Source organism: Puma concolor, chromosome C2 (genome assembly GCF_028749965.1).
Source record: "Puma concolor isolate L17-30 chromosome C2, mPumCon1.1.hap2, whole genome shotgun sequence".
In the NCBI taxonomy this organism is placed as follows: domain Eukaryota; kingdom Metazoa; phylum Chordata; class Mammalia; order Carnivora; family Felidae; genus Puma; species Puma concolor.
The window spans coordinates 99531571-99550582 of record NC_141675.1 but is presented as its reverse complement, the minus strand read 5'-3'; the positions used below and the strand labels follow the sequence as shown (position 1 = coordinate 99550582).

The window sequence follows — 19012 nt, the reverse complement described above, 5'->3', positions numbered from 1 at the left end:
TAACCAGCATTGTTCAAAACTCTTGAGCCTGAGGAACTCAAAGCATTTCACAAATTTTCATTATCTTTACTCTCTAAGATAACTGCATATTATACCCACTCGATAAATTGGTGTGAGGAGGCATGGGAAGGTTGAGTGACTGGCCTCAGTCTGCAAGGTGAGTCAGGTGCTCAGACTCCCATCCCAGGGCTTCAAATCAATAGGTATCTATCACCCACTTCTTATCCTACCATTTATCACATGTATTGAGTATGTCACAAGCATGTCTGAAACCACTTTTGAGAAATCTGGATTCTTATTTCAGGCTCAAAGATGTTTACTTTTATCCAAACCAACTACACATTTAACCTAGGTATTTAGCCAGTCCAGGGGATGCTCCATTTGCACCTAATATTGTCCAACCAGGCTTCTCAGGACTAAACATAATCAGAAACCCAGAAATCAAGTTAGAGTAAGCAAGGAAGCATTATTCTCTTTTACTGGTATAGCAACAGGGCTCCTCAGACAAAGATAGCCACAACACAAATGCTAACTATATAACTCATAGGTCACTAGTGGCCTCAAATATCTATGAGAAAGGGGCTTCTTTCTTTTGAGAGTACACAATAAAAGAAAGGGAGAGATCATGGAGTCTGGAAGCTGGTCAAAGAAGTTCAGGGGCCTCTCAAACACTAGGTGAAAAAACCCAAATCATGAGTCCAAAGAGTGTGCTGATATAATGGACATACTTTGGAAGCACCTGGCAGGTTCTTTTAGGTTCTTTTCCTCTGGGGTTTGACAGCTGGCAGCTCTGTGCATCTGCGACTGCTGCAGCCCTCTCTGCTGCCCACCGAGCCTCTGCTAACCGCTGGCTTTCCTTCAGCTCTAGAATTGTTTTCTGCTGTTCCTGAAGTTTCTTCTTTTGCTTTTCAATCAATTGTTGCTGGAGGACATGGCGGTTATGGAAATGACCCATGCACATGGATTCTGCTTTCTGGCTGGTGGTTCTGATGATCTTGTTGCTGCCAGGCTGTTGGGACGGCTCAACATCCTGGGTCTCGTGCTGCTTATTGTCATATGTGTTCAAAGGGACATGCTGGAAGGGAAAATGCAAGCTGCTCTTTGTTGGTCTTCCTAGATGGGGGCTGGGCATGTAATCACTGCTCCCTGAAGGAGGCTTTTCCCACAAAGGTGGCCCACCAGTCACCTGAGAAAGAAGGAGCATGTTACAGTTCAGCTATTTAAAGGACTATGTTGAAGAGATCCAACCTCATCTAGTCAGCCTTGTTTGGTTCAATGGCACAACTGCCCTGTGCTCTTGGCCTGGCTATCTCAGAGGCTACCAGCCATAGATCTGTGAGCTATTCTCAGAATGTGCACTGCTGCTCACCATGGAAACTAGGTGGGCGAGTGGCTACAGTTGTACAAACCATTGCCGTGGGCCAGGACATTTACAATAAGAAAACTGTGCTCTTAGAAATTTCTAATTTGGATAGTTAATTTGTCAATTAGGCAGGATTATTCCAGATATATATTACAGGAATTTTAATCTGCATGAATTAACTCTGAATTTTGTGGCAAAGGATATACTCTCCGTCAAGAATGTTTGAAAACTGGGGCACCTGGGTAGCTCAGTCAGTTGAGCATCCGACTTTGGCTCAGGTCATGATCTCGTGGTTCATGAGTCTGAGCCCACGTGGGGCTCTGTGCTGACAGCTCGGAGCCTGGAGCCTGCTTCGGATTCTGTGTCTCCCTGTCTCTGTCTCTCCCCCACTTGTGCGCTCTCTCTCTCTAAAAAATAAAGAAATAAACTTTCAGAAAAAAATTAAATAAAAAAGAATGTTTGAAAACTAGCAAATACCTTTACAAATGAATAATAGCTCTGTTCTCTCAATGCCCCTCTTGCCACAAATAAATTAATCACAGGGTATGTATGTATGTTATTTATTCACCTATTCATTCATTCATTTTCAGAATCAAAGCCTGGATTAAAGTTTATAGTCTCCAACTATTCCCAGACTATCTGTGGGAAATATTTGCAAGCCCATGACCACTGGGCAAATATCTGCATTATATAATACTATTATCGATAATACAATATTTTAGCATATGAGTTAAAGCTTTATCATATAACAGACCTCATTCAACAGACTGAGATATCATACTTATTATTCGTTCGTATAAGTTCTATATAGAGGGGGAGGAAACAGAATTCTTAATCAGAAAAACTAATCCTGACCAAAATAACACAGTTAAAATGTCTCTTCTAGGTTCTGTGTCCTAAGGTCTGACCAGTTTTTGATTCTGCCATCTGCAATGATACAGGGAGAAAAATACTATGAACTATCTTATATCTTAGAAGCTTTTAGCTAGAGGGTACCATACTAAATATTTTTCACGATGATGGAAATATTTCCTATAGACTCAGCTAAAGTGAAAAATATGGTATATGGAAACTCTGACATGTTAAAGACTAAAAAATAACCTTCTATTTCAGAAATGTCAATGGATATTTATTTGCGAGAACATCTGCTTAAGTAATTTAGCATCAAGCAGGGTATACGTTTTAGGCCCTTTTAAACTTTGTGATAATGGTGCATTATTAACCCAGCAAGACTGTAAAAGCCTTGGGTACAGCAAAATTTCATTTGGATCACAGTAACTTTTCAAGGTAAAAATAAAAGAATGAAAGAAAGCTTAACGGTACTTGCTGTATTTGGTGAAGCAGGACTGAACAGGCTGGTGTAATTAGCGAAAATCATCTATAAGCTGATAATTTTGAAAAATTTCAAGGTATAATGTATGCATCTGTGGTACATTAGTCCCTTTAATTGTGTTATTAGTGAGCATCTTACTAAAGATTTTATATTTTATTTGTGTTATATTCTACACTGTGGAAAACGTTAGGGTTTATCTAATAACCTACAGAGTATTATATCCTTTTATTTCCACTTGCTTTATTTTTTATAATATTCTTTTAAGAATATCTTTTTCAGAGTTGATTTCAGAGATTTAAAGGCTTTTATTTCTTTTTATATCTTACATATAGTAAGAAAATTAGACATAGTAACTTTTCTGTTTTATGAAAATAAAAAATACTTTGTTGTCTTTTCTAAATTTAAAGATAACAACAGTGTAACTTTGTAAAGTAAAAGGTTCCACACAGCTATTTCTTAAGATAGAGGACTCTCTTGGGTCTCAATGGAAGTAAAATTATCTAGCTGACATAAGGTTGATAAATTGCCTAGGGGAAGGGACCAAAATGTTACATAAGTCCCAATAAGCATCCTCATGATAGCCCTTTGCTAAGAGACTAGGTTTAAATTAAAACCAGCCTACTGACTGGCAGAAATCAGGGTAAAAAGCAAGACTGGGGCCCCTTTAGTGCCCAGTTTATTTTACATGTCTGAGTTAAGTGCTCAACAGTGTTATGTGAAAGATTGGAGGGGTTTGGGGTGAAGGTGAGGTGGCAGGGGACCTTCCCCAAAGGGCTTTTCAAATATGACAAGTATAATTATGAAAGAAAAAAATCTATAAAAACTTAACTCTGTATAGTACCAAACACCAAAACTTACCCAAAAGGACAAAAAAAATGAAACAATTTTGCAAAATACGTCATAATAAAAGCATCAATAGTCTAATATAAAGAGCTCTACAAATAAGAAAAATATATATAATCAAGCAAAAAAAAGTATAACGACATGAAGAGACAAGTCACTAAATATCTATATCCATTTTCACACACACACACACACACACACACACACACACACACACACACACACACACACACATATATACATAGTCATTACAAAAAATATTTAACCCCAAAAAACAAGAGTCCAGGGCCAGATGGCTTTCCAGGGGAATTCTACCAAACATTTAAGGAAGAGTTAATACCTATTCTCTTGAAGCTGTTCCAAAAAACAGAAATGGAAGGAAAACTTCCAAACCCTTTCTATGAAGCCAGCATTACCTTGATTCCAAACCAGACAGAGACCACACTAAAAAGGAGAACTATGGACCAGTTTCCCTGATGAACATGGATGCAAAAATCCTCAACAAGATATTAGCCAACCAGATCCAACAATACATTAAGAAAATTATTCACCATGACCAAGCAGGATTTATACCTGGGATGCAGGGCTGGTTCAATATCCGCAAAAACAATTAACGTGATTCATCACATCAATAAAAAAAGGACAAGAACCATATGATCCTCTCAACAGATGCAGAGAAAACATTTGACAAAATACAGCATCCTTTCTTAATAAAAAAACTCAAGAAAGTAGGGATAGAAGGAGCATACCTCGAGATCATAAAAGCCATATACGAAAGACCCAATGCTAATATCATCCTCAGTGGGGGAAAGCTCTCAGTTTTTAGGTTTCAGCTCTAAGGTCAGGAACAAGACAGGGATGTCCACTCTCACCACTGTTATTCAACATAGTATTGGAAGTCTTAGCCTCAGCAATCAGACAACATAAAGAAACAAAAGGCATCCAAATCAGCCAGGAGGAGGTCAAACTTTCACTCTTCGCAGATGACATGATACTCTATATGGAAAACCCAAAAGATTCCATCAAAAAACTGCTAGAACTGATCCATGAATTCAGCAAAGCTGCAGGATATAAAATCAGTGCCCAGAAAATGGTTGCATTCCTATTCACCAATAATGAAGCAACAGAAAGAGAAATCAAGGAATTGATCCCATTTCCAATTGCACCAAAAACCATAAAATACCTAGGAATAAACCTAACCAAAGAGGTGAAAAATTGATACACTTAAAAATATAGAAAGGTTATGAAAGAAACTGAAGAAGACACAAAAAATGGAAAAACATTCTATGTTCCTACATAGGAAGAACAAATATTGTTAAAATGTCTACTAACCAAAGCAATCTACATATTCAATGCAATCCCTATCAAAATAACACCAGCATTCTTCACAGAGCTAGAACAAACAATCCCAAAATTTGTTTGGAACCAGAAAAGACCCCGAATAGCCAAAGCAATCTTGAAAAAGAAAACCAAAGCAGGAAGCATCACAATCCCAGACTTCAAGCTGTGTTACAAAGCTGTAATCATCAAGACAGTATGATACTGACACAAAAACAGACACTCAGATCAATGGAACAGAATAGAGAGAACCCAGAAATGGGCCCACAAATGTATGGCCAACTAATCTTTGACAAAGCAGGAAAGAATATCCAATGGAATAAAGACAGTCTCTTCAGCAAGTGGTGCTGGGAAAACTGGACAGCGACAGGCAGAAGAATGAACCTGGACCACTTTCTAACACCATACACAAAAATAAACTCAAAATGGATGAAAAACCTCAATGTAAGACAGGAAGTCATCAAAATCCTTGAGGAGAAAGCAGGCAAAAACCTCTTTGACTTTGGCTGCAGCAACTTCTTACTCAACACGTCCCCAGAGGCAAGGGAAACAAAAGCAAAAATGAACTACTGGGACCTCGTCAAAATAAAAAGCTTCTGCACAGCAAAGGAAACAATCAGCAAAACTAAAAGGCAACTGATGGAAAGGGAGAAGATATTTGCAAATGACCTATCAGATAAAGGGTTAGTATCCAAAATCTATAAAGAACTTACCAAACTCAACACCCCAAAAACAAATAATCCAGTGAAGAAATGGGCAAAAGACATGAATAGACACTTCTCCAAAGAAGACATCCAGATGGCCAACCGACACAGGAAAAAATGCTCAACATCACTCATCATCAGGGAAATACAAATCAAAACCACAATGAGATACCACTTCACACCTGTCCAAACAACTCAGGCAACAACAGATGTTGGTGAGGATGCGGAAAAAGAGCTCTTTTGCACTGCTCGTGGGAATGCAAACTGGTGCAGCCACTCTGGAGAACAGTAGGGAGGTTCCTCAAAAAATTAAAAATAGAACTACCCTATGACCCAGCAATTGCACTATTAGGTATTTATCTAAGGGATACAGGTATGCTGTTTTGAAGGGGCACATGCACCCCCATGTTTATAGCAGCACTATCAACATTAGCCAAAGTATGGAAAGAGCCCAAATATCCATCGATGGATGAATGGATGAAGAAGATGTGGTATATATATACAATGGAGTATTACTCAGCAGTCAAAAAGAATGAAATCTTGCCATTCACAACTACATGATGGAACTACAGGGTATTATGCTAAGCAAAATTAGAGAAAGACAAATATAATATGACTTCACTTATATGAGGACTGTAAGACACAGGACAGATGAACACAAGGGAAGGGAAGCAAAAATAATATAAAAACAGGGAGGAGGACAAAACACAAGAGACTCTTAAATATGGAAAACAAACAGAGGGTTACTGGAGGGGTTGTGGGAGGGGGGACGGGCTAAATGGGTAAGGGGCATTAAGGAATCTACTCCTGAAATCATTGTTGCACTATATGCTAACTAATATGGATGTAAATAAAATAAAAAAAGCTCATTAAGAAAATATTTAACCTCACTAATAAAAAAATGCAAATGTTGAAGCAACAATAAGATAAAAATATTTTACCTATCAACTTAGCAAAAATGAAAAATGTGTTATTAGACAGGAAAATAGGCATTTCTTTGGCACAACCTTTGTGGAAGGGCAATTTGGTAAGTCTTTAAATGGGCATTCTATTTTTAGGTATTTATCCTAAGTACAAAGCATTTAAGTAAAAATGGATGCGTGCAAAGATTTCGTTACAATGATGTTCACTGAAGCACTGAAGAACTGTTCGCAATAGCGTCAAACTGGAAACAACTTAAATGTCCGGCAATAGAGAAAAAGGTAAACATATCCTAGCTTAGGGTTCACGATAGAGTATCCACAGCCATTACAAAATGATGGTACAGAATGGTAGTGCTTCACCAAGGGGTATTCATCAGGGTCATTTGTGAAACTTAAAAAAAATACAGGCGCCCAACAACCAGAAATTCTGATTTAACAGGTCTCATCTGTGGTTTACTCTCAGTTGAGAACTACTGTTGCAGAAGTAGATTTAGTGGCATAGAAAATTCACGTTATAGTATAAAATTATGAATTATTTTTTTAGAAAAACAGCATAGTGATATAGTTATTAAGAAGGAAAAAAATGGCCTTACTTTCTCTGTATTATGAAAAACTAGATATCTTCAGTCACTTGAAGAAACGTTAAGTTATATAAATATTAAAGAGAAAAATTTACATATGCATGAATAGAGAAAAGACTATATGGCTGTATTTCAATATGTTACTGGTGGTTATCTCCAGATGATGGAATTATAGGCTACTTTTCTTTTTCCTCTCTCATTTTCTCCTATCAAATTACAATAATTAATATATGATTTTCTTATTAGACAAAAACTTTAAAATTCCATATATATATATATATATATATATATATATATATATATATATATATCGTAAGCTCAGTTAGAAAGGAAATGTCTGATGATCAAGTAAGAGGAATTCAAAAGGTATAAACAATCTTTATCTATTTGTGAAAGAGTCTTTCATTTATTGTAAATTCCCTCTCTATATTATGTCCCTACCGAGTCTCAACTATACCAAAGTTTATATGTGATATATAAAAACAAGATTCAGTTCAAGAAAATAAACACTGACTGAAAGGTAACCTTTGTGTACTATAAACAGCTCTCATCTTTTAGATAGCCCAGTCAAGGCAATCTGACAGTGGCTAATATATCCTAGGCTATACAAGTGCAGAGTTCAGATGCCAGTGTTTAATAAGTAGAAGGCCAAGCAAAGGAAAAACATTGTACCTCTCCATTTCTTACAGGTGCATCCACCATGGCTGCTGCTTCCTCAAGTAGACTGATGCCAGGTGACCCATTTGCACTGAGTTTCCCTAGTGATGCTGCCATCAGCAGCTCATTCATTCTCTTCCTGGTTTCCTTCTTAGTTTGCGCCAGCTCTCTCTTTAGGACCTCTGCACGATGCCAATGCTGCCATTCTGTAAAGTGGTGTCGGAGAACTTGTTTCCGGTTATATTCAGTGGCCAGTTGTTGTTTTCTAAGCAACAAAGTTCTTCCGTTAAAAAAAAGAAGCCATTTATCGCTTGTTAGTTGATAATATAAATGAGACAAGCCTAAAGGAGTCCCAGAAATACTCCATCTTACCTCCAGCTTATCCTTTTATTTAAGCTAAAATGGAATCACTTTATCAAATTCCCTGGTGCAAAAGGTCTGCTAGTAGAGGGCATTAGTACCTTAAGACATTACCTCAGAAGAAGGAATTCTATCATGTCACAAAGACATACTACATTTTCTAAATTACCATAAAATAGTAAAAGGGAGCAAAGAGAACAGGCATATAAAGAACTACATTTATTTTTTTTTAAGTTTACTTACTTTGAGACAGACAGAGAGACCACACGTGCAAGTGAGTGGGAGAGGGGCAGAGAGAGAGAGGGAGAGAGAGAGGATCCCAAGCAGGCTCTGTGCTGTGAGCGTGAGCATGACTCGGTGCTTGAACTCATGAACCGTTAGATCATGACCTCAACCGAAATCAAGAGTTGAATGCTTAACTGACTGGGCGGCCCAGGAGCCCCTAAATAACTACTTTTAAAAAGATGAATGCAGGGGCGCCTGGGTGGCGCAGTCGGTTAAGCGTCCGACTTCAGCCAGGTCACGATCTCGCGGTCCGGGAGTTCGAGCCCCGCGTCGGGCTCTGCGCTGATGGCTCAGAGCCTGGAGCCTGTTTCCGATTCTGTGTCTCCCTCTCTCTCTGCCCCTCCCCCGTTCATGCTCTGTCTCTCTCTGTCCCAAAAATAAATAAATGTTGAAAAAAAAAAAATTTTTTAAAAAAAAAGATGAATGCATAAGGGAGATTTCAGCCATGCTTGCAAATGAAGACAGGTTTGGGAGAAAGGGAATGGAACAAGATTTAACAAGTGAACTGTCAATAACAAATTAAGTATAAGACTTACAAAAGTCAGTATGAAACCAGGAGGGTGGATCTTAGGAAAGAACTTGATCAGACACAGGATCTCTAAAGAGAAGGATTCATTTACCAAATGCTTAAACTGAATGAATGAAACACTGCCTTGCTAAACACTAGACAAGTGTGAAAGACGTGTCAGAGATAAGGCACTTGCCCTCATGGAACTCATTCAGAGTCTAGTAATGAGTCTGGTTAATTCTCTTTGTAAGGAAGACCTTTTTTTGATTCCCAGATACTTCATGACATTAGGAGACATCACTGAGTGGAGTTGGGTAATGCTTGCTACACTCCCTTCCCAAAGGGGATCTCCATTAAGAGACATTTTTCTGACAGCCATTTGAGAATTCAAGCATGGAGGTCTCTGAGCACTATAAGTGGATAATTACTGTCCCTGAATAAGTAAGCTATAGAGTTTGGAACTTATTATATTGCATCAGGGGTCAGTTTTGAGGTTTAAAATCTATTATCTAGACACCTACTTGATTTTATCTTGTAAAAGTGACTCGAATATGTTCTCTAGAATACAATTTGTATACCCATTTCTGTTGAACATCCATAATGCTTAACACTCCTCAAAGACTCTTTGGGGTTACATAAAAAAAAATCATAAAGTTCTTAAGTCACTGAGTCAGGAGAACATTTCTAGAGTTGTTAAATGTTTAAGTGACTTTTAAATCTTTTTTGACTGGCACCTATAGTAAGAAAAATGTTACACCGTGGCTCAACATACAAGTTTATAGGTATATGTGTATGTTTGAAACAAAAACATATCTAAATGAAACAAAAGTTTCACCAAACAATATTTACCCTTACTACCAGAGGTGCATTCTGACATTTCTGATGCATTCCATTTCTTTAAAAAACAGGTCATCTTGAGTCTGATTTCAGGTCCCATTAATGGGTTAAAACCCTTAGTTTGAAAAAGACTATTCTAGTATTATAGAATTTAACCTATGTCAGAGGCATTGGATGAAACAACCAATTAGTGAGAGTAGAGTCCACTGAAATAATGAAATTCAGGATAAACACTAACAACTCTGCCAGTAGTGGATTTCATTGTATTTAATTGCTTCCTTCTACTGTATTAATGTAGGTACTCAATATTTGATTAACAGACTGATATTTTTGTGATAAAAGTACAATATAGGTGGTAATATAAACATTTATACATGGAGTTTAATTTGATGGAAATAAATTATCTAGTATGAGACAGAATAACCTTGAAATAAAAATTTTAGAGGAAATAGGGATAATAAATCAGGTAGCAATGCAGGTAAGAAAAAGCTCCCAAAATACCAATGTTTAAATAGTGAAAGAAATAGAAAGCCTATAGCACTTTTCTTAAGTAAGTGAAAATCATAAATTTCAACTGGATAGAAGATGTATATTGCTCTGTCTGATTAATGTGAAATTCAATTTACATCAATCTGCTCAGGAAGGGGGGGGGAGTGTGAAATTTATCTGATGTGTTAATTTCATGTCTTTACAGCATAAACAGCAAAAAGTGATCTAGGATTCTGACTGTCATGGAAGAAGTTATTTGGACACTATAAAAAGGGAAAGAGAAAAATATTTCTGCAAGTATAACAAAAAGACTAACAGTAAGAAAATGGGTAAAAATTTCATGTTCACCATAGTGCTTACAAGCCACTCTATAATGACTATGTAGGGGATTTCAAAGTGTGTTTAAAATATCTACATTTGAGGGTTGTGATGGAAGAGTAGACATGAAGAAGGCAGGGATCCAGAGACAACGCTGGTTTTACTCCCGTTCCTCTGCAGTTCACCTCAGCAGAGTGACAATAGTCCAAATAAGCTAATTTCTATACTTTTTAAAAGATTAAAAACATAAATATTTCTGAAAGTGAAAAATCACTTATGTCTTAAAACCTCAATCCAATGCAATACTTAGGTATGCTAACCAAAAGAAATGGTTTCAGACACAGTTGCCAATTAATCATAAAATGAAGGACAGAGTTCCCTTTGGAAAACATCCTGTCCCAATATGCTTCCCAGCTGAAATATGGGAATTTCTGGCACGAGTATATAAACTGCGCATCATACTTACATAACTGCATGCACAGAAAGGCTAAAGACCATATATAATGGAAAAACTCCATTTTCCTTCCCATGTAGGGAAAAATCCAGTTCCTCCCCACTGTTTGTCACCTGTGTGTCTTTTTTACCTTTTCAAAGAATACCTCACTTCTGGCACTCTAGTCACCAAATGTGTGGAGGTTTTTACCCACACCAACAAGCAATTCTTGTACACCCAGCAGGGTATCCAAGAACTCAACTCAGTTCTGACACCTCTACCTGAAGACAGTGTCAGATCCCACAGTTTAAGGGCTCGGTCCCATAAGTATCTTCCCCCATTCCTCCTACCACCTTCAGATGCCAGTCACAAGACCAGGTTATCTATCACCTGTGTTTCTGATCAATTGGCTATAGACTGTAAGTTCCAACCACCCCTTCCTTGGGTTTGGTTAATTTGCCAGAGTAGCTCACAGAACTTGGAGAAACATTTATGTTTACCAGTTAATTAAAGGATATATGATGAAGGATACCAATGAACAGCCAGATGAAGAGATATATAGGGTGAGGTCTGGGAGGGTCCTAAGCACAAGAGCTTCTGTCCCCGTGTATTTGGTGTGTCAATGTGGATGTGTTCACCTGCCCAGAAGTTCCCTAAACCCTGTATTTTGGAGATTTTATGGAAGCTTCATGTCACTATGATTGATATTAAATCCATTTTAGCCTTTCTTCTTTTTCAAGAGAATGGGGGGGGATATAGAAGATAAACTTGTAGGAATAATGAAGCAGTAAAAAAGAGGGAAACTAATGCAAAGGAGCACATTATAAGAATTAGAGAACTCAGTGACTTATTACAAAGGAATAACATCTGAATCATAGGAGTCCAAGGAGATGAAGAGACAGAAAAAGGGGTAGAAGGTTTTTATGTGAGCAAATTATAGTGGAAACCTTTCCTCATTTGTGGAAAGACACAGACATCAAAATCCAAGAAACACAGAGAACTCCCATTAGATTCAACAAAACTGACAATCAAGGCATATCATAGTCAAATTCACAAAATACTCAGGCAAGGAAAGAATCATGAAAGCAGCAAGGGAAAAAAGTCTTAACCTATAAAGGAAGACAGATCAGGTTCGCAGCAGACCTATCCATAGAATTGGCAGGCCAGAAAGGAGTGGCAGGATATATTCAATGTGCTGAATCAGAAAAATATGCGGCCAAGAATTTTTTATCTGGCAAGGCTGTCATTCAAAATAGAAGGAGAGATAAAGAGTTTCCCAGACAACAAAAACTAAAGGAGTTCATGACCGCTAAACCAGCCCTGCAAGAAATTTTAAGGAGGACTCTCTGAGAGGAGAAAAAATGACACAAAACAAAAAAAGACCCAAAGCATCAAAGACTAGAAAGGACCAGAGAATACCACCAGAAACTCCAACTCTACAGACAACACAATAGCAATAAATTCCTATCTTTCAGCACTCACTCTAAATGTTAATGGAATAAATGCTCCAATCAAAAGGCATAGGGTATCAGAATGGAAAAGAAAATAAAATCCATCTATATGATATTTATAAGAAACCAATTTTAGACATAAAGACACCTTCAGATTGAAAGTAAGGGGATGGAGAACCATCTATCATGCTAATGGTCACCAAAAGAAAGCTCGAGTAGCCATACCTATATCAGACAATCTAGATTTTAAAATAAAGACCGTAACAAGAGATGAAGAAGGGCATTATATCATAATTAAGGGGTACGTCCACCAAGACCTAACAATTATAAACATTTATGCCCTCAACGTGGAAACACGCAAATATATAAATCAATTAATCATGAACATAAAGAAACTCATTGATAATAATACCATAATAGTAGGGGACTTCAACACCCCACTTACAGCAATGGACATATCATCTAAGCAGAAAATCAACAAAGAAACAACAGCTTTGAATGACACTGGACCAGATGGATTTAACAGATATATTCAGAACATTTCATCCTAAAGCAGTGGAATATACATTCTTCTCCAGTGCACATGGAACATTCTCCAGAATAGATCACATACTGGGACACAAATCAGCCCTCAACAAGTACAAAAAGATCGAGATCATACCATGCATATTTTCAGACCACAACGCTATGAAACTTGTAATCAACCACAAGAAAAAAATTTGGAAAGACAACAAATTATTGGAGACTAAAGACCATCCTACTAAAGAATGAATGGGCTAACCAAGACAGTCTCTTCAGCAAACTGAAGGTGTTAGGAAAACTGGACAGTGCCATGTAGAAGAATGTAGAAGAATGAACCTAGACCACTTTCTTACACCAGACAAAGAAATAAACTCAAAATGGAGGTAAGACCTAAATGTAAGACAGAAAGCCATCAAAATCCTAGAGGAGAAAGCAGGCAAAAACCTCTTTGACCTCAGCCAGAACAACTTCTTACTCAATATATCTCCAGAGGCAAGAGAAACAAATGCAAAAATGAACTATTGGGACCACATCAAGATAAAAAGCTTCTGCACAGCAAAGGAAACAATTAGCAAAACTAAAAGGCAACCAACAGAAAGAGAGAAGATATTTGCAGTATCTTCTAATATCAGATAAGGGGTTAGTATTTAAAATCTATAAAGAACTTATCAAACTCAGCACCCAAAAAACAAAAAAAAAAAAGTGAAGAAATGGGCAAAAGACATGAATAGACACTTGCAAAGAACACATCCAGATGCCTAATAAACACATGAAAAGATGTTCAATATCACTCATCATCAGGGAAATACAAATCAAAACCACAATGAGATACCACTCCACACCTGTCAGAATGGCTAACATTAACAACTCAGGCAACAACAAATGTTGGCAAGGATGAGGAGAAAGAGGAAACCTTTTGCACTGCAGGTGGGAATGCGAACTGGTGCAGCCACTCTGGAGAACAGTACGGAGGTTCCTCAAAAAGTTAAAAATAGAACTATGCTATGACCCAGCAATTGCACTACTAGGTATTTATCCAAAGGATACAGGTATGCTGTTTTGAAGGGGACATGCACCCCAATGTTTACAGCAGTGCTATCGACAACAGCCAAAGTATGGAAAGAGCCCAAATGTCCATCAACGGATGAATGGATAAAGAAGATATGGTGTGTGTGTGTGTGTGTGTGTGTGTGTGTGTGTGTGTGCATACATACACACACATACACACACAAAATGGAATATTACTCAGCAATTGAAAAGAATGAAATCTTGCCATTCGCAACTACGTGGATGGAACTACAAGGTATTATGGTAAGTGAAACTAGTCAGAGAAAGACAAATATCACATGACTTCATTCATATGTGGAATTTAAGATACAAAACAGATGAACATAAGAGAAGGGAAGCAAAAATAATATAAAAACGGATGAGAACAAAAGATAAGAGTCTCTTAAATACAGAGAACAAACTGAGGGTTGTTGGAGGGGTTTGGGGTGGGAGGATGGGCTAAACAGGTGAGGAGCATTAAGGAGGACACATGTTGGGGTGAGCACTAGGTATTATATGTAGGGGATGAATCACTGGATTCTACTCCTGAAATCATTATTGCACTATATGCTAACTAACTTGGATGTAAATGAAAAATATAAAGAAATAAATTAATAATAAAAAAATAAGAGAAAAATAAGACACAAAACAGAGAGGGAGGAAAACCATAAGAGACGCTGAAATACAGAGAACAAACTGAGGGTTGCTGGAGGGGAGGTGGGTGAGGGGTTGGGCCAAATGGGTGATGGGCATTAAGGAGGGCACTTGTTGGGATGAGCGCTGGGTATTATATATACGTAATGAATCACTGGGTTCTACTCCTGAAACCAATACTACACTGTATGTTAACTAACTTGAATTTAAATAAATAAATTGTAAAAATAAAATAAAATAAAATTTAAGTTTAAAAAAGAAAATAAACTATTAGGGTTTAAATAAGAGTTTAAATATGAACCATGCTGTCTCTTATTTTTTTAATTTTTTAACATTTTTATTTATTTTTGAGAGAGAGAGAGAGAGAGACAGAGCATGAGTGGGGGAGGGGCAGAGCGCGAGGGAGAACCTGAAGCAGGCTCCAGGCTCTGAGCTGTCAGCACAGAGCCCGTCACAAAGCTCAGACTCACAAACTTAAGATCATGACCTGAGCTGAAGTCGATGTTTAACCAACTGAGCCACCTAGGTGCCCCTGAACCATGCTGTTTATAACAACACCTGAATTGATACTTCATGATCAGTGCATGAACTAGAACCTGTAAGTCAGGAGAACACTGACTAACTGAATAGATAGGGGTGACTAGATAAGTACCTGGAAGCTTCTAAGCCTCAGATTCCTCCTAAAAATGGTATCACCCTAAAAAAAAAAAAAAAAGGCTTTACATTGCTTGTTCTACAGGAGTTTTTTAAAAAAATCTAATTCACACACACACACACACACACACACACACACACACACCCTAAACATAGAGAACAAATTCTCATGGAAGATAACACTGTCTCAGGGCAAAACTACTAGATATCTAAAAAGTGTCTTGAATTTTTTAAAAGGATATGAAAAATGATAAATAAATAAGCACACACTAGTGATCTGAGTCCTGAAATCTGACGCATGAAAACAGCAGCGGTGCAAGCAGTCGCATTTGGGATGAATAGGAGCAGGAATGAACGAGCTAATGCATTCAGTAATGCACCAGGTAGCCCACAGGGAAAAAGAAGATAACACAATTCTGTCTGAAAGGGTTTTAAAGTGAGCCAGGCAGTGCAAATCTGGGCCCCCTGCCTCTATGACAGACATATGAGGAGCCTGACCAGCTTCAGAAGCCACGCAATTTCTGGCCTCTTGCCTTCATACCAGGTGAGCATGGAGGGAAGGGCATCAAACATGATTCACAGAGGGGTGCTGTAAGTGACTGCCCAAAAGAATGCTCAAATGAGGTGTGGGAAAATGGGGACCTGACAGTCTATTTTCAACCCAGCCTCCCCTCTTCTAGGCTAGCATGTGGGCTCACCCCAGCTATGTGCTGATTTACCAGTTTTTCCCCAAACTGAAAAACGCCCTCTTCTACTTCGCCACATTCTGTCTCTTAGAAGGTGGGGCCCATGAATTCCTATTTTTAAAAAGCTCCTCAGGGGATTATAACACACGATAGCCAAGTCCATGTCACTCTCGAGTATTTATCTTATGCTGCCTTCTGTTGCAATTATTTTTAGTAGTTGGGTGCCATGTTTAACTTCACTTAAATGGAAAACTCCTAGAAGGCAAGTGTTTAACACTTTTTTCAAGTCCCTCCTCCCTGTACTTAGGAGAGAGCCTAGTACCCAGTAAATGTCAATAAAGCTGGTTGGCTGAAAGAATAAATTCTATCAAACAGAATGAAAGAACAAGTGAACAAATGAACACCATAGTTTGAGGGATGTCAAAGAGCCAGTTTTCCCACTGGCCTGCCACACAGTACCCTCAAATCCCCAACACTTACATATTGGGCACTGTTTCCAGACCATGCCTGTTAAAGTATACACAGTTTCCTGAGAGGGATAACATCAACTGAGGATTACAGTAAAAGAGCATGAGGGGCTTGAGGGACAAAGGGAAGAGATAAAAGCATATTTCAGGAAAGGCCCAGAACTCTGGTACAAGAGGGCAGGACTGCAAGTAATGTAGAGGTTAATGAGGGGAAAACAGAGGTGCTTCTCAGGAAAGAACTGAGAAATCAGGGGCTCAAAAAGGGCTGGTGGAAGACGTCGAAAACCCCGCTCCTTCCTAATTTTGTCTAGGGCTCGCCATAAATTTAAGAGAGGAAGGGAGAGAGGAGCAATGGAAGAAATGAAGTCAGCTTTTAAAAGTGAACATGCTGAGCAAAGTAAAAATACAGTTCAGATTCCAACACCACCACATCAAAGGGTCTAACTATGCATGTGCACCAGGGTTTTATTGTATTACCTAAGCAAGTAAATTCTCAGGTTTGGGAATATTTGTTAAGGTTGAGATTATATTATAATATTGTATTGAAATTTTATAACACCATTACCATAACTACTTTTAAAAGAAAAGAGACAGACAAAAATAGGAGAAAGAACAAAAGAAAATTAAAGAAAGGAAAAAGGGGAGGACGGAAGGACGGAAGGATGGAAGGAAGGAAGGAAGCCAGGAAAGCTAGGCCTTGCATGGGGGAACTGGCCAGTGAGGGAAATCTCAGGTGTCAGAAACAAGTGCGGATGCAAGAGCTGGAGGATGAAGGCACAGCTGACATCTGAGTAACGGGCATAGCAAATAATTTCCATGTCCAGATGGATGGGCCACAGAACCACCTGTGCTTTGCCAATCTGGTAAGTGTTTAGTTTCTATGGTTAGTAACCCATTATATCCCTTGAGCTCATTATTTAGGGAAAAAAATACTTGAAAACACTGTCAAGTTAAATTGCAAAAGAGGAAGCAAATAAACTCCTCATTGACTCACTTATTATTCAGCAAATGTGTATTTGGTGTCTACTGAGATACTAGGAGAAACTCTGATGAACACAGAAAAGAACCCAGCTCTCCAGACACCCTCAATCCCACTAATGTTTCTTGGTTTCTGCTTATAGTAGCTAACTTAGAGCTTTTCCCCACTTTTAATATCCCATCCTTCTTTCTAGAACAAAGAAAAACATGCAGACAGCCAGGGATTTGGGAAAGCAGCACAAAGGATGGTTTGTATCTAGTAGCTTCTTACTACTAATATGTTTCCAGCATGTCTTGTCATTTGTTAATCACTGCTTTATTTTTCATCTGCAGCCATCTAAAGTAAATTGCCACACAAATGAAAAATACAGCTGTCTTGGGGAACCACCACTTAGATGTTATATAACATTTAGTACAGAAGCAGTGTGGTACAGGAAAGAGCATTTGGATCAGAAGCAAAGAGACCAGAGTCTAGTCCTGGACTAGCTACTCTCACCCTTTGGACCTTGAGAGAGTCGTTTACTCTCTCTAGGCCTTACTTTTAACATATGTAAAATGACAGGCAGGATCAGACGATCCTTGAGGTGGCTTTCTGCTCTAAATTTTTTTGCTCTAAAGTTCTGTAGTAAAAAAATTATTACAAGTTAAGTATTTTCTAACTCTGGCACTTAAAAAAAATGTAGTACCCATTCTGAATGTTTAAAAATAGACACCTGAAAATAATTCACAGATACGAGACGTTCTAAGATCTTAAAAAAAAAATTGGCACATAATGCTATTATGAAATCCCCATTTAGTGATTTCATATTTAAGCAGTTTAATTGCAATGAAATCTCAAGTTCTTCATATTTTTCTTCTACAAGTTTCTTCTGGTATGTAAATTTCACAGCCATGTTTAACTTCAACACTCAGTTTCCACTCCCTTCATACCATCATTTATGTCACTTCCCTTTCACAGCACCTCCAGTGTTTCTCTCCTTTACCCAGCATATCTTGCTAGCTATTCCTTTTTCAGTAAGCTATCATCCCAATTCCTTATATGAATCACTAGGTCCTAAGAACTTAGAAATGAATTATGGGAAAGAGTTTTCTAAGCTGACCTTTTTTTTTCCCCCTAGCATACTGTAAAGAAAGGGAAATTGACTAAGTCATCCCTCTGCTTAAAAACTATCAAGCCTTCACCTTTATTTACCAAAGAATTCCTAAACTCCTTGTCTTGGCATTCAAGGCCTTTCACAAATTGATGAACTTGAGAAACCACATGCTTGATGATCTCTGGCCAACCTGAATGGCTACACCAAGTGCCATTACCTCATCTCCCCATCCCCACCTAGGAATATCCTATTTATGGTACAAAGTCTGGCTCAAGACCCACCTTCCTGATCAAGCCCTTCCTGGCACTCTGTAGGAGCCTGCTCAGTCAGTGTGACACTTACTTCTGCTAAGTTCTCAGTGGCAGAGGGGATGATTTATGCACTTGATGGTTTATGATGCTGCTCAGCCCCTGTCCTGCTTCTAGATCTTGTCTTCCCCATAAAAGGGCTTCAGACTCCTGTGTATCCACCCCAGGGCCTGATGCTG

At 38.2% G+C, this 19012-nt stretch overlaps 1 protein-coding gene across 5 annotated transcripts in view; it reads right to left on the bottom strand.

The window, feature by feature from the left end:
- CCDC191 (coiled-coil domain containing 191) overlaps positions 1-19012 on the bottom strand; it is an 89975-nt gene that overhangs the window by 35134 nt on the left and 35829 nt on the right. For all 5 annotated transcript variants that reach the window (XM_086675383.1, XM_086675381.1, XM_086675379.1 and 2 more), the window contains 2 exons: positions 7758-8007; positions 729-1186 (listed from right to left, as the gene is read on the bottom strand). In XM_086675383.1, coding sequence (XP_086531509.1) covers positions 729-1186; positions 7758-8007 — 708 coding nt within the window. The remainder of the gene's footprint in view (positions 1-728; positions 1187-7757; positions 8008-19012) is intronic.